The sequence below is a fragment of the Vulpes lagopus genome, chromosome 7 (assembly GCF_018345385.1).
Source record: "Vulpes lagopus strain Blue_001 chromosome 7, ASM1834538v1, whole genome shotgun sequence".
In the NCBI taxonomy this organism is placed as follows: domain Eukaryota; kingdom Metazoa; phylum Chordata; class Mammalia; order Carnivora; family Canidae; genus Vulpes; species Vulpes lagopus.
The window spans coordinates 98,980,835-98,996,280 of NC_054830.1; the positions used below are offsets into that span (position 1 = coordinate 98,980,835).

The 15,446-nt window shown below is 39.3% G+C and overlaps 1 protein-coding gene across 13 annotated transcripts in view; it reads left to right on the top strand.

Annotated features, from left to right (window-relative positions):
- Window positions 1–15,446, top strand: part of MPDZ (multiple PDZ domain crumbs cell polarity complex component) — a 164,523-nt gene that overhangs the window by 134,125 nt on the left and 14,952 nt on the right. For all 13 annotated transcript variants that reach the window (XM_041761417.1, XM_041761409.1, XM_041761412.1 and 10 more), the window contains 5 exons: window positions 1,688–1,768; window positions 10,741–10,833; window positions 10,918–10,992; window positions 13,078–13,252; window positions 15,196–15,341. In XM_041761417.1, the coding sequence (XP_041617351.1) occupies window positions 1,688–1,768; window positions 10,741–10,833; window positions 10,918–10,992; window positions 13,078–13,252; window positions 15,196–15,341 (570 nt within the window). The remainder of the gene's footprint in view (window positions 1–1,687; window positions 1,769–10,740; window positions 10,834–10,917; window positions 10,993–13,077; window positions 13,253–15,195; window positions 15,342–15,446) is intronic.

The window sequence follows — 15,446 nt, forward strand, 5'->3', positions numbered from 1 at the left end:
CTCGGGTAACTCAAAGAATAGGAATTATATTTTTAAGCATTTCTTTGGAAATCATGTAGAGAAAAATCAGAGGTTTCAAGGGAGAGAAGCCAAGATAAAGGGAGTAAGAAAATCAATGGAGTAATTCAGGAGAAAGATAATGATGGCCTGAACTAATGCAAAAAAAAAAAAAAAAAGAAGAAGAAGAAGAAGAAGGGAGGGAGGAAAGAAAGAAAGAAAGAAAGAAAGAAAGAAAGAAAGAAAAGAAAGAAAAAGAAATGATTATGTCAGAAGTTTCCAAAATTTAGGATCCAACTTAGCAGTACATTATCCATAGTGAAATGTACTCAGTGAGGAGCAGTGAGTGGTTGAGAATCTATTTATATGACAAGTATTTATTGAGTATCTGCCTTATATCAGGTACTGCTTTTGGGGCTGGGAATGGGCTGGTGAATGGAACAGACAAGATGTAGAAGGCTTCCAGATGACTGACTTGGTGAACAGCTGACTTCTACCAAAATAGAAAAAAAATTAAAAAGCAGATAATTTGTAAAAATGGAAAACATTCTAATTGAGGCACCTTAAGAAAGAAGTGCTATTGAAAAGACTGGTGGAGATTTACATTAGGACATTTGGTCTACAGTTTAGAGATGAATTCTCATAGATGAATATTGGTCATTTGTTAGCAGTGGGATCTGAGGCTCTTAAGTACAGAGAATACCTAGAAAAGAGAAGAGGGCCAAGGTCAGAATTATTTAATAACAACAAGGAGGAAGCCTAACAAAGAATGGTCAGAGGAAATGAGGAAGGACCAGGCGGGTATGTTGCACAGCAGTGGAGGAGCACACATTTCAAGAAGGGTATATTCTACAATCCTGAACGCTGCAAAGAGGTCAATAGAGTCCATTGCTCTTGGCGCCTAGCTGATTACTAGTGTTTTCTGAGAAAGCAAATGATGGATTAAAAAAATTAGGATAGAGAAGACAGTGATTAGAGGGTAACATAAACTTTAGAGTGTTTTGGTGGGATTTTGATATGTGTAAGTTTCAGATACTCGTTTAGGATGGATAAAAGGAGACATAGAGAATGAAAAGCTTAAAATGAGAGGAGCCGTGATGATTGTAATGTGAGAAGGTATAGAAACGGAAACTCTCCCCTAAAGGAGTATATAAACACTGGCCTTATCTGTCCATGATGAATGTCACTCATTCTCGTGAGCTGAGCAATCATTCATAATGGTGAATAGAGTCAAGTGGTTTTTCAAGATTATAAAGGAGAAAATTTTATGTTCATATGAATGGTACTACATATAGAGCCCTTAATAAAATGGAATATTTTAATAAGTTTTAAGCAAAACATTTAAAAGCTGCTAAATTTACTTGATGACTAAAACCGTGAATCATAGAGAATGGTGCCTCTGCTAGTGTCCTGTGTGTCAGTGAGTTGCACTGTTGGGTAATTGGGTTGCTATTCGACTTCATTATAGAATAAATCCAGGTAGTCTTGAGAACCACTGTGTCCCTATGCTCTAAAATAATTTTTGTCTAATCATATCTTCTAAGTATTTTAAAGAGAATATAATGTTCATAAACTGCCTAATGAAATGTTAATAATAATGAATTATAATACTTGAAATAATTTTGATTAAGTGGCCCTCATTAAACAGACAATTTTTGTCTTTTTTTGCCATATCTTTCCCTCTGGTTAGGCCGAGCCAACTGGTACTACTTCCGATGCAGCTGTGGACCTCTGTTCATTTAAAAACGTGCAACATCTGGAGCTTCCCAAGGTAAATCTGCTTTGAATTGGATTGAAATGATGTGAGCACCTTTTATACCAGTGACCCAATTCACTAGTTCTCAGAATCGTGGTCTCTAGACCAGCAACATCAGCATCACCTGGGCTCTCGTTAGAAATGCAGATGTTAGGGCCCACCCAGACCTATTGAATGAGAAATTCTGGGGGTGGGCCCACATGTTGAGTTTTTATAAGCCTTCTAGGTGATTCCAGTGCACACAGATGTGTTTGAGAGTGTCTGTGTTAATTGATACTTTAGCAGGGACTAAGCTTTTTCCTGCGTTTATGATTATCCCAAGGGTGTGACATTTAGCAGTCTCTCCTTTGATTCATTTACCAAGGATCTGCTATGGAGGAAATAAAAAGAATAAAGAAACAAATTATAGTCTTTGTCCTTCATAAAACTGAAAGCTCAAATAACTAGAAGTTTCCCTGATATCAGTAAAATATTTACTTTTGAAAAGATCTGAACCTTAGGTTCAAATGACCACTTTAAAGAGGTGGTTTGCTGAACAGAAAAGTGCAGCAGGCTCATGCTGGAATGCAGTCTGCGGGTGGTCGAGGGAGAATATTCGCAGAGAAAGCCTTGAAGTGCTCAGGAAGAAGAGGAAGGCCAGCCAAGGGCTGGCATGGAGCAGGGGGATGTTCACTGCAGGCAGGACAAAGAGAAGTGGTCCATATGCCCCTCTCCAGCTACGAGGCAGTATAGCATGGTGCTCATGAGCCTTGGCCCAAGAATCTGGGTTCAGTCCTTGCTTCATCGTGTGTGTACCTGACCCCATTACGTGTCTTCCTTTGCTTCAGTTTTGTCGCCAGTAAATTAGAGATGATAATATTACTTTTGACCTGATTGTAATGATTAAACGAGCCGTCTGAAAGTCATTGGCATGATACCTGGCATATAGTCAGACTTTGTTAAACATTTAGGGGTGAAAAATTGACTGTTATTCTGTTGATTTGGTTTCTTTTTTTTTTTAATAAGTGTGTGCAAAATGGATTGCCCTGGTCGTCCTTACAGTACATTTAATTTTTTTTTTAATTTTTTATTTATTTATGATAGTCACAGAGAGAGAGAGAGAGAGAGAGGCAGAGACACAGGCGGAGGGAGAAGCAGGCTCCATGCACCGGGAGCCTGATGTGGGATTCGATCCCGGGTCTCCAGGATCGCGCCCTGGGCCAAAGGCAGGCGCCAAACCGCTGCGCCACCCAGGGATCCCCCTTACAGTACATTTAAAAGAAATCATTATCACCTGCAGTTTGTGTTGTAGGTAGAAGGAGAAGAGCAGGAGTCAGTAAAGCCTTTTGCTTTTTCTACCAAGAAGTTCATACACTTTAGTCCAAGGAAGGAATCCCTTGCTCTCATTTAAGAAAGAAGATACCTTCCTTTTTCCCCTGGTGTTTTCAGATTGAGTTTACTTTCCCTCAAAAATCCAGAAGTATCAGAATTTCTAGTAGTTAACAGTGTAGTCATTTCCCTACAATTTTTGAATCATGAAGCATTAAATGTGTGTGCTGGATTCATTATAATGTGGGTTTTTTTTTTTTAAATATAGGTTTATGCTTATCTTTAGAAAAGCCCAAAATAAGATCATTTTTTTACACATATCCTTTCATTGCATTGATCGAATTTATTTATGTAGAGTTTAGAACATCCTAAAATATAACGAGTGCCCAGGAAATGTTGGAGGAATGACCCTGTTAAACAGGTGAAGTACAAGCAGAACACTGTAGTTAGTGGTTGAGCATGGAGACTTACAGCCAAACCTCCTGGGTCAGAGCCCTCCTTTGCCTCTTCTAGGCTGCTGTCTGTGACCTTGGAAAGGGCTCTTAATCTGGACAATTTCCCCTCTACCAAATGGAGATGATAGTAGTACTCACCTCATAAAGTTGTAGTGAGAATTAAATATATATTGTGTGAAGAGTCCAGTACCTTGCACACCTGTGTAACTACTGTGTTCTTTTTATTGTCATAATTATTAGGAAAGAACAAGCTGGCAGAGAGACGTTTGCTTCCTGGGAACAGTTTTCTCTGATGCTGTCTCCTCCTGCCTTGGGCTACTTAACGAAGGTGTTCTGTAGATGTTTAATCATCCTAGTCCCCTATTCAGAATCTTTCAAGGACTTTCATTCTCAAATAGATAAATTCAAGTCCCTTGGCTTGGCATTCAGCACTGGGGGGCAAGGGGCAGGGATAGAGGCCCTTCTGAGTGATCTCTGATAGATCACTTGGAAACTTGATCTCATTGGTCCTCACTCCTCTTCTGTAACTCGGGCTGCCCTTATCAAGGCTTACTGTTGGGATTCTTTAAGCTAATAAGCAAGCTGCCTTCATTATGGCAGTCAGTATAAGAGCTAGTCTCTGTCTTTAGCCTCCTGCTGATTTATGCGGCAGGTGTCTATTATGTGCACATACCTCTCTGAAGTAGTTGCTGTAGGGGAATCAAGAATTTGAAGAAACTTCAGGTTTTATTGCCTACAGAAAGCTTCCATTTATATGTAGATTTCAAACAAATCTAAAGCTTGGCTAACTAGATGAAATTTATTTATTGATGAAAGCCAAAGTGAATAAGAATCTTTTATTTATTTTCTTACCCCCAAGTTCTATTCTTTTTTTTTTTATTGGAGTTCAATTTTCAGCATATAGCAAGCATATCACCCAGTGCTCATCCCATCAAGTGCCCCTCTCAGTACCCGTCACCCAGTCCCCCATCCCCCCGCCCACCTCCCTTCCACTACCCATTGTTCCTTTAAAATCAGCTGACATTAGAAGCAGTCAACTGTGGCTTAAAGTGTGGGCCTTAGGAGCCCCTCAGCTTTTCTGGACCTGTTTCCTTGTCTGTAGGAGAGGTAAATAATAAAACCTTTATATTAGAAATCTTTTCATCCATGTTCATCAGGGATATTGGTCTAACTCGGGGAAACGAACTAGGGGTGGTGGAAGGGGAGGAGGGCGGGTGTTGGAGGGGAATGGGTGACGGGCACTGAGGTGGACACTTGATGGGATGAGCACTGGGTGTTTTTCTGTATGTTGGTAAATTGAACACCAATAAAAATTAATTAAAAAAAAAAAAACAAAATAGTACTAGTAAATATCTTCTCTGAAAACTACTCTATTTTCAGTGTACAATACATAGAATCAACTCTTGTGATATATACGTGATATGATATGTTATATTTATATGTATGTATGTGTAGATTTTTATTTAAGATGTGATTTTTGCTTTTCCTATCTCTACTTCTGGCCCTTTTATTTCTCATTATTTTGCATAGAAGAGAAGTTTACAGTTCTTTAAACACCACCCAGCATATACATATATCAGATAGCATACACACACACACCCACACACACACACACACACACAAAAAAAAAAAAAGAAATCTTTTTGTAAGGATTAAATGAAAGAATCTGTATAAAGCACTTAGTACGGTGTCTCTCCCAACTGGATGGAGGCTCCCAGATATGGGGCAATGATTGTGTGGAAGCCAGCGATGCAAGGGGTAAAAGAATTCACCTGAGACAGAACAAAGGCGATAGAAGTTTATTGGAAACATATGGAAGAGGTGGGCAGGACAGTAGAGGAGAGGCTGTCTACCATGAGGCAGCGGGTGAGGGCTATTTTAAAAGAGGGAATGTAAGGAGGTATGCAGAGGTATGAAATTTTTCCTTTTTTGGTAACTGTGCCTAGTGGTAAGGAGCCCATTGGTCAGTTAGGGCCTGTGGATGTTTTGAGGTAGGTGGCCTGATGAGCCAGTCTGTATTCAGCTGGGGAGTGGGGAGAGTCACTGTGGGGCCTTTTCTGCATTCCATTGCTCAAGCCTGTTTGCCTAAAAGCAGCCTACACTTAGCACAGTTCAAGTTATTTTCCTTAATAATTTAACTGTAAGGTTCTGAATGCTTCGCAGAATATGTTCTTAAAAACATTCTTTGAGGCAGCCAATGCTAATGCTAAAAATGAAAGATTAAAAGACACCTGTCCACTCAGAACCCCATTATTAGCTGACTCTAGGAACAAAACTCAAGAAAGCAAAGAAGGGAGAATTAATTCAGCCTTCTAATATCCATACCTCATCTGCAAGTTAAAAATACTCTGTATTTTAAAAAAAAGTATGATTATTTGAAACAATTTAATGACAAAGTCACATGTGTGTTATGTTGTTTACTTCTCAGCAACTCTGATTTTTTTTTTTTATTCTCATAACTTAAAATGAGAGAGTTAGAACTTACATTCTGGTCTTATACCCCCAAGTCCCATTTTTTCCATTCCTTATTTCAGCTTGAGACTGGGGCCTATTTACTTTTCCAAAACACCTATATATTTCTTATAAGAATCTTCTACTTCATTCAGACTGGCTCGTATCAAGAGTCCATGGTGGGCACCTGGGTGGCTCAGTGGTTGAGCATCTGCCTTCGGCTCAGGGTGTGATCCTGGGGTTCAGGATCAAGTCCCACATCGGGCTTCTTGTGGGGAGTCTGCTTCTCCCTCTGCCTAAGTCTCTGCCTCTCTCCCTGTGTCTCTCATGAATAAATAAATAAAATCTTAAAAGAGTCCATGGTGATTTATTTTGAGAATTCTTCCCTTCTTGCCTTTGCTTATACCACATGGGGTACCTTCTGCTTTCTTTTAGCCTATCTAAATCCTATATAACTCAAGATCTAGCTTAATCTCATGTCTGTTTATTTTGAAATATTCCTTCAACATTCTGACCTATATAATGTTTACTAGTAAATTCTTCATTTATCTGCCATTTGACCATGGCTGGCTTTAACGTGTCTCTTGCAGAAAACACTCCTGTGGGTAAATTTTCTATATGTCTGTATTGCAAACATGTTGAAAAAGAAGAAACTGTTACACTACTTCGATTATCTTACATAGTATGGGATGCCATGGTTAATACTAAGTATGCAGGAGGGAAGAATGGATGAACACTGACATGCTGTGCACACAAGGGAAAGATCCAAGTATGGGATAATTTTTATAACTGTTTCAAAATAGAAATTGTAGTACAAGTACATTTCTAGTTCTGTTTTCACTCCTTAGAAGCTCTCCAGACAGGTTGATTATCTTTTCTGGGGGAAGGAAAAAAAGGAAAGAGTGTAACTGGGGTATAGGTGGAGTAGAGTGGTGCAGAGGGAGAGGGAGAAAGAGAATCTTAAGCAGACTCCAGGCCCAGCATGGAACCTGACATAAGACTCCATCTCATGACCTGAGCTGAAATCAAGACTCAGACTATTAGCTGACTGAGCCACCCACGAGCCCCGATTATCTTCTTTTTCTTTTTAATCCCCTTTTTAAAGTGTGAGAATAGAAGTATAAACAGAAAGTTTATAATGTGTATCATCTAAACCCTTAGTGACTAAAATGCTAATTCAATTTATCAGACAAAATACTTTTGATTACAGATTTGTTTTAAAGCACATTTTACCCTAGGAGAGTACCTGTCATCAAAAGCAACCTTACACAATTTTTCAGAGATACGTTTCATGTCCATACTGTTTTATAGGGTCAGAGTCTTCATATAGCATTAAGAATTTTTCTTCTGTATTTTTGGAGCATCTTCCAACTTCAGAACAGCTCTCCTGATAATAATGATGGGTTAGCTTCATCCCACTTTTAATTCTTATTCACTTTTTTCTAGCTGTGTAATGATATAACTGTTACTCCATGAATAAGTTTCCCTAACTTGTTTCACCTTCTCTGTATGATGGCGTTTTAGTAACTGGCTCAGAACAGTGTTTCTCAGACCTTTTCTGTTCAGGACAATATGTCCTGTGGCAGCAGTGAGGTGGAGAGCTGAGCAGTAAGCTAGGAAACTGCACTCACACCCTCTTACCCTTACTCGTATTTCATCCTCCTCTTCTGATATCAGTAGATTGTCTGTAGCTGTGTTTATGTATATGTGTTTATTTTTATAGCATTGTAAGTGGCATTGAGCATATTATATATGCAGATGTGTAGCTTATTGTTCCTTTTAGGACCCTCCCTGTTGCTAATAACAAAAACACGTCCTCCTACAGGCTTAGTGGAAGAAGGGGGTTTATGGTCTCAGGTTACTGGGCAGTGATCTTCCAGGATAGTTGATCTGTGGCTCAGTCAGTGGTGTCATCAAGAGCCAGTTCTTTTCCTCTCTCTGCACAGCCATCAGTGGTCAGGTATATTGCAAGGGTGGTCTTCCTCTCAGTTTTAGAATGGCTGCCAACCATAGTTGGGGTCACGTGCTACATCTTTCATGTGCAGTTGGGGGCTGGAGGGAAAGTGGCTATCTCATAATTCTGAGTAAAATTCCTCAAATCCATGCTAGGTGAGCCAGTTCAGCCCGTGCCTACTCCCGAGCTAGGGACTGTGACCATGGGAATAGAATTCCTTGGAGTTATTTCTCCACTGTTACATAAATTACCACAGAATTTAGAAACTTGAAACAATAGACATTTATTATCTCGGTTTCTGTGGGTCAAGGATTTGGGAGCAGTTCAGCTGAGTGGTCTGGTTAGACTCTGTTGTACAGTTTTCCAGCACACTGCCAACTGGGCCTGCAGTCATGTGAAAGCTTGAGCAGGGCTAGATCCTCATCCAGGATGGTTTACTTGAATGACTACTGGCAGGAAACCCTGTTTCCTCTCTGTGGTGCTGCTTTCTTGTCTTCATAATATGGAACTGGCTTCCCCTCAGAGCAGGCGATCCAAAAGAGCAAGGAAGAAGTCTTGATGCCCTTTGAACATAGTTGTGAAATTGTACACCATTCCTTCTGCTTTATTCTGTATTTTACAATCAGGTAACCCTCTCTAGTGCACATTCAGGACCCCCTTCTTGAAGGGAGGAATATTAAAGGATTTGTGAGCATATTTTAAAATCACCACCCAAAACATAGGCAGAGAGAGAGAGAATGAGCAAGAAAGAGAGCATGCCCCTGTATGTTGTTTGAGGCAGCAAGGGGTAGGCAGGGGGCTGGATATTCTGACAAAAATCTGTGAGCTTGTATGAAGGAATAAGATGAGAATGGTATTAAATAGATAACCAGCAAGTGCCCACTGTACTAATAATGTACTTTCCTGACTATAGATAGGCAATAATAGAATCAAATCTGAGTTGAATACATAGAGTCATTGTAGATGTAGAGTATTTCTTATTCAAACAAATGTTTCTTTATGGTAACAGGAAAGATCATTGGTGTAGAAAATCCCAAATAGAGGGTTTAACTAAATCAGGTGTATTTGGCATTGGCATTGGGATTTTGTCTTTTTGGTAGCACATTCACCTCTGGATTCATTAAAACTGATTCTTTCCCCACTAGATCAGGATTCAGGGTATCAAAATCCTGGCAAGTTTAGAAAATATGTCCAAAGTTAATGTAATTTTATCCTGTAGGGTAATAAGTAGAAGGAATGCATGTGTAATAATAACACTGTATATAGTGCATCAAGTTTTCAGTCCCTTTCTTATTATACCTGATCCTCACAGCAGTCTCATGGTTGGGCTGTGAGGTCCACTTATAGGTGGGGATTTTTGATGAATACCGTGTAGTACTACAAATGTATTTTCTCTTTCTTGCGATTTTTCTTAGTACCATTTTCTTTTCTGTAGCTTCTTTCATTGTAAGAACATGGTGTATAATACATATAACATACAACATGTGTTAATCACCTGTTTGTTATCGGTAAGACTCCCAGCCAACAGCAGGCTCCTTGTAGTTCAATTTTTGAGGAGTCAGAAGTTCTTGCATGGATTTTCAGCTGCACATGGGGGACTGCAGCCCCCACATCGTTCAAGGGTCAGCCTATTTCCCCCTTTTTAGAGAAGAAAACTGAGGTTTACACATGTCATGTGACATATCCAAATTCCTACAGCTAGACAGTAAGTAAGTGAGAACTGAGCTCTGCTCACCCTAAAAGTGCAGTTTTCTCTGCCTTAACCAATGTGTGACTGATAGGAGAGCTGTGGTAGAGAGCAATGCACAGTGACAGTCTGAAAATCATCAAACACAAATAATCTACCTCTGAAAAGCCACAATGCTGATAATCTTTAAAATGCTGATGTGGGCCTCCCCTTGATGTCATTGTCATGACCCCTGATGCCTGATGGCAGGTGTGGACCCCATGTGCACATTTCATAGAAACCATGGTAGAATTTCCTTTCCTCTCTTTGGCTTCACATTTCCCTGTGCAGAAACTGTAATGAAAATGGTTGCTAGCTCTAACCAGAATGAAAATATTCAAAACCCTATTTTAATTTTATTAATGTAAACATTACAGAAACGTAAAAGCTGATACTCTGGAACATTTGGTCTTGATAAAAGAAAATGTGGAAAATATAGACAAAATATGTATTGCTCTCTCAGCTTGGCAGGCTTTCAGCACACGTCTTTGGACCTAGAGTTGAGAGATTTTCACTCTGTACCAAATCAAAACACAAGTGTCTGGGGAAACAATACTGGGTATTCAGCCCCAGAAAGGACAGAGCATGCAGAAGTAATTGTAGTCTGTCTGCTAAGAGAAGAAGGGTGGGATGAAGGGGCCCATTTTGGTGGTTATTTCTTAGCTGTAGGCCAGAAAGAGGAAGCAAGATACTTTGATTTGGTTTTAAATGACTTATTCCGTCGGCCAGTTACACAAAACTGCCCTGGCAAATGCTGTACATTCAATGAGTTATTGAACGCATTTTGTTCTCTGGATGTTTTGCTGAAGTTACTAGAGATGTGTAACTGGATATATATGATAAATATACTAGAAATAGTAAACATGTGGGAGGAATGAATACATTTGAATATTTGATAGAAAAGAATTTATTTCCATTAAAAAGTTTAAAAGTTTGCTTATGAAGAGATTTCTATTAGTGAACTTTCAGAATGGCTTTAATCAGTTTTCTAGCCCTTGGATAGAAGATAATATTCAGAAGTCATGGCCACATACTTTTCCTTTGGATCAATTTAATCTGCTTCAGGTTTTCTAAGTTGTTATTATTTCTCTAGGATCAAGGGGGTTTGGGCATTGCTATCACTGAGGAAGACACGCTCAGCGGAGTTGTCATAAAGAGTCTAACCGAGCACGGGGTAGCAGCCAAGGTGAGGCTCTCTTGCTCTCATAAAGTGGTGGAGAAGGGAATTACTTCCATAAAATCACCCCAAATCTTAAATGTTTCCATTTAGGATGGACGGCTCAAAGTCGGAGATCAGATTTTGGCTGTAGATGATGAAGTCGTTGTTGGCTATCCTGTTGAAAAGGTAAGTTTCCAAAAGGAAGCAAATAACACTGTGAACCCATCTATGGGCATGGCTAGGGCGTGTGTGTGTGTGTGTCTGTGTGTGTGTGTGTCTGTGTGTGTGTGATCATAGGGAATTGGAACCATATAGCTATACCAGACAGATTATAGAAAACAGAGATCATTAAAGAAAAGAAGAGAGTATACGGAAGTTCTTCAGTTTCTTTTTTCTATTTTCCAATCAAATGATGTTAGGATATTTTCTATTGCCTAGTATAAATCCAGTGTCGAGTGGGCATTTTTGATAAATATCATTTCTATTTACCCTTAGAAAAAATTGAAACTTCTAATATAAAAGGTCAACTTAGTGTTAAAACCAAAGAAATTTTCATGAATATTTGCTCCAATAAATATTCACTGTATATATTGCTTTATAAAGAGTCTCAGTCATGAAATGCCTTACTCTCATTGGGATTAACAGTTACCTATGAGTTTCCTTCTCTTCAGAAGTGGTAATACTTAACTAGTAGTCTCACTTGCGGCCTTTCATAGCAAGTGCTAGAAAAAAAAAGCTGTGTTTCTCTTGAGATTTGGTGTGCAAATGTTTTTATTTCTACATTGGCCAGCAAGAAGCTTAAATCATGTTTTAATTTTTACTTTTTTAATTTAAATTCAGTTTGCCAACGTGTAGTAGAATACCCAGTGCTCATCTTATCATGTGCCCTCCCTAATGCCCGTCACTCAGTTACCCCATCCCCCCACCTGTCTCCCCTTCTGCAACCCTTTGTTAAGCCATTTTTTTAAAATTCAGCTTTAATAATTGTCTGGGTTGGACCCTTTAGCCCATATGTCTATGTTCTAACTTTCCATTTGGCTTGACTGTTCTGTTGCATAGTTTTCCTTACCCTGCTTTTAACATAAATGTTTCCATTTTATTAAAAGTGTCTGTGTAAGCTGTTTCAGATTCTTAGTAGAATCATGAAATGGGTAAAATACCCCATCTATCTTCTAAGTTTGTAGGGATTCAGACAAATGGGCGAGATTAATTAAAAATGCCAAAAATTGAAAACCTGATGCTTATATAAAAAAGGATATGGTCACTGCTAGACTTCTTTTTTTTTTAATTAATTTTTATTGGTGTTCAATTTACCAACATACAGAAAAACACCCAGTGCTCGTCCCGTCAAGTGTCCACCTCAGTGCCCGTCACTCATTCCCCTCCAACACCCGCCCTCCTCCCCTTCCACCACCCTAGTTCGTTTCCCCGAGTTAGGAGTCTTTATGTTCTTTCTCCCTTCCTGATATTTCCCAACATTTCTTTTCCCTTCCTTTATATTCCTTGCACTATTATTTATATTCCCCAAGTGAATGAGAACATACACTGTTTGTCCTTCTCCGATTGACTTATTTCACTCAGCATAATACCCTCCAGTTCCATCCACGTTGAAGCAAATGGTGGGTATTTGTCGTTTCTAATTGCTGAGTAATATTCCATTGTATACATAAACCACATCTTCTTTATCCATTCATCTTTCGATGGACACCGAGGCTCCTTCCACAGTTTGGTTATTGTGGCCATTGCTGATAGAAACATCGGGGTGCAGGTGTCCCGACGTTTCATTGCATCTGAATCTTTGGGGTAAATCCCCAACAGTGCAATTGCTGGGTCATAGGGCAGGTCTATTTTTAACTCTTTGAGGAACCTCCACGCAGTTTTCCAGAGTGGCTGCACCAGTTCACATTCCCACCAACAGTGTAAGAGGGTTCCCTTTTCTCCGCATCCTCTCCAACATTTGTTGTTTCCTGCCTTGTTAATTTTCCCCATTCTCACTGGGGTGAGGTGGTATCTCATTGTGGTTTTGATTTGTATTTCCCTGATGGCAAGTGATGCAGAGCATTTTCTCATGTGCATGTTGGCCATGTCCATGTCTTCCTCTGTGAGATTTCTCTTCATGTCTGCTAGACTTCTAATAGGAATTCACTGTGGCCTTAATATCAGGCAAGTGAGAAACCTTAAGTTCTGATAAGGAAAATGATTCCAACTATAACAGTGACTTACTAATGTGCTTCTGAATTTTGTTTCCCTACCACACCAACACCCTGCCAGTTTATTAGCCTTTTGAAAACAGCAAAGACAACAGTGAAACTTAGCATTCGTGCTGAGAATCGTGACCCTCAGGCTGTGGCTTCAGCGGCGGGTGCAGCCAGCGGAGAACAGAAGAGCAGCTCCTTGGCTCTGATGGCCCCATCTTCTGGCTCCCCAGAACCAGAGTCCATCCCAAGTAAGGGCCAGTCTCCCATGATTCCTGCTTGTGTGGCACACCCAAACCCAACAGCAGGTTCCTCCTCGGGAGCCTGCTGCCTGTATGTCACTCACTGTGTGACAGGCCCCAGTCAGGGAACACTTTGGTGAAGATATGGTATAAAGAGAGGGGCTCCTGAAGAAAGATCACTGGACTGTTAGGCAGGGTACCTGTGTGCTACACGTTAATCACCCAGAGGGCCTTAGGCATCCCATCCACTGGCTCTGAGACTCGGCTTCTTCTGAGCGGTACGCTTTACTCTCTGAGTATCTTTTGTTGAAGGTTCCTGTGATTCCAGGCATTTGACTAATGAAGTAACAACATCATTTTGAATATTCCTTTTTTATATTGAGCAAGTAATTTAACTTCTTTCAAGCCTCAGTATTCTAATCTATAAAATTGATACAGTGATGCCACTTTACCAAGAGTCCACAGTGCCTGGCATTATAAGAAACTCTTAAAAATAATGGTCATTGCTATAGTAAGCATAATTGATCTGAGTTCTGTCATTCAGGTGAAATAAATCCTGTTAAAATAGATGAAATGGTTGTATGTGGACCATGGTATGAGACGTGTGTGTCATTAAAATGCCAGTCCAGTAAATTGAGGCTAATTATTCCTTTAAGCTACTTTTTGACAAAAATTACACTAGTGTTTAATAAGACAGCAAATTTCAAGCTTCGTAGCATTGAGAAAAGTACTTAAACACATAGACTTTTTCTGCTATGGGAGGAAAAATATCTCTTTCAGCCTCCAAACGGAAACACTAAGTTCTTTTGACAGGTTTTAAAGGAAATAGCAGTTTAAAATATATGTAATATAGTTCGACAAAAAAGTCTTAAAGTAATACATATCTGATAAAAGTAATCCTTTATTTAGAAAGACTGGGTAATTCACTGAAATGTTAAAAGGTTTTACGGAAATTGTCTCCTTTTTCAATTTTATGTTGTTCCCAAAATAGCATTGTCTATAAAAGTACGAAATGCTAAATGAAAATGTAACAGAAAAGAAAATATCTTACACCTGCTCTTACCATTTCAGGAGCAAGAATTATTAGTCTGTCTCTGATTTTCTAAAAAGAGATCCTCTTGCCTAAAGCTACTCAACAAGCGTCTCAGCTTTTTCAAAGCATGACATGTACTGTATGCTCTTTGGTATATCATAAAGCATATGATATGAAGACTATCATAAAACAACGTGTGAAATTATATTCTCCTTGTTTTCTCATAATCTATTCTTATCTCTTCAATCCTGAGCATATATGCATCAGAATTTAATATCTGAGTTTATAAAACATCGAGACATGCAAAGAAAGAAACTGCACGAGTCTCACTTCATGTTTTATAAACTCAGATATTAAATACAGTTGTACATGTGCACAGATTTGATTACGTAAGAGGAGATACCCTAGGATAAGAAAAGGAAAACCAAAACCAAAACATAAAAAGCCTTGAAATGCAGGCGCCACGAGCGGAATTACTGATGTGCTTTGTGTTTTGTGGTCTTCCCAGAATGTGTTTTGAGATTACTGCCGCGTATTTCACTTCTAAGTTTTACAAATCATAATTTCATCAGAAGTTTTTTGGCTCTAGTGAAATGTAGAATCTCAGCATGAAACTAGAGGCTCACTTCAACTCTCTACTTTTATTCCTTTATATGTATTCTCTGTAGCAATTTAGAAAAGATGCCATAGTGCAAAAGGTAACTTTGTACCTGCCGCCCTAAATTAATGACTAATCATTTTGTTTGATATTTTAAAAATATAACTAAAAGATTAAAGTAAATCCGAAGTCTTCTTTGTCTCTAATCTTGGACCCTTTTTCTGCTCCATCCTCCACAGGCAACCAGTGGGATGAGTTTGATGTCTATACCATCTAATCAATTTGTATTTGTATTTCATTTCATTTTAAATTTATTCTTAGGTACAAGCAGGTCATCAACACCAGCGATCTTTGCTTCTGATCCTGCGACCTGCCCCATTATACCAGGCTGTGAAACAACAATTGAAATTTCCAAAGGGCGCACAGGGCTGGGCCTGAGCATTGTTGGAGGGTCTGACACTCTGCTGGTGAGGACACCACCCCCAGATGCTTCAGATACACACATAGCCTCTTCAGTGGGCCCTAAAAGAGATCTGTCAGGGAGATTTATATCAGTTTTATTAAATGAAACA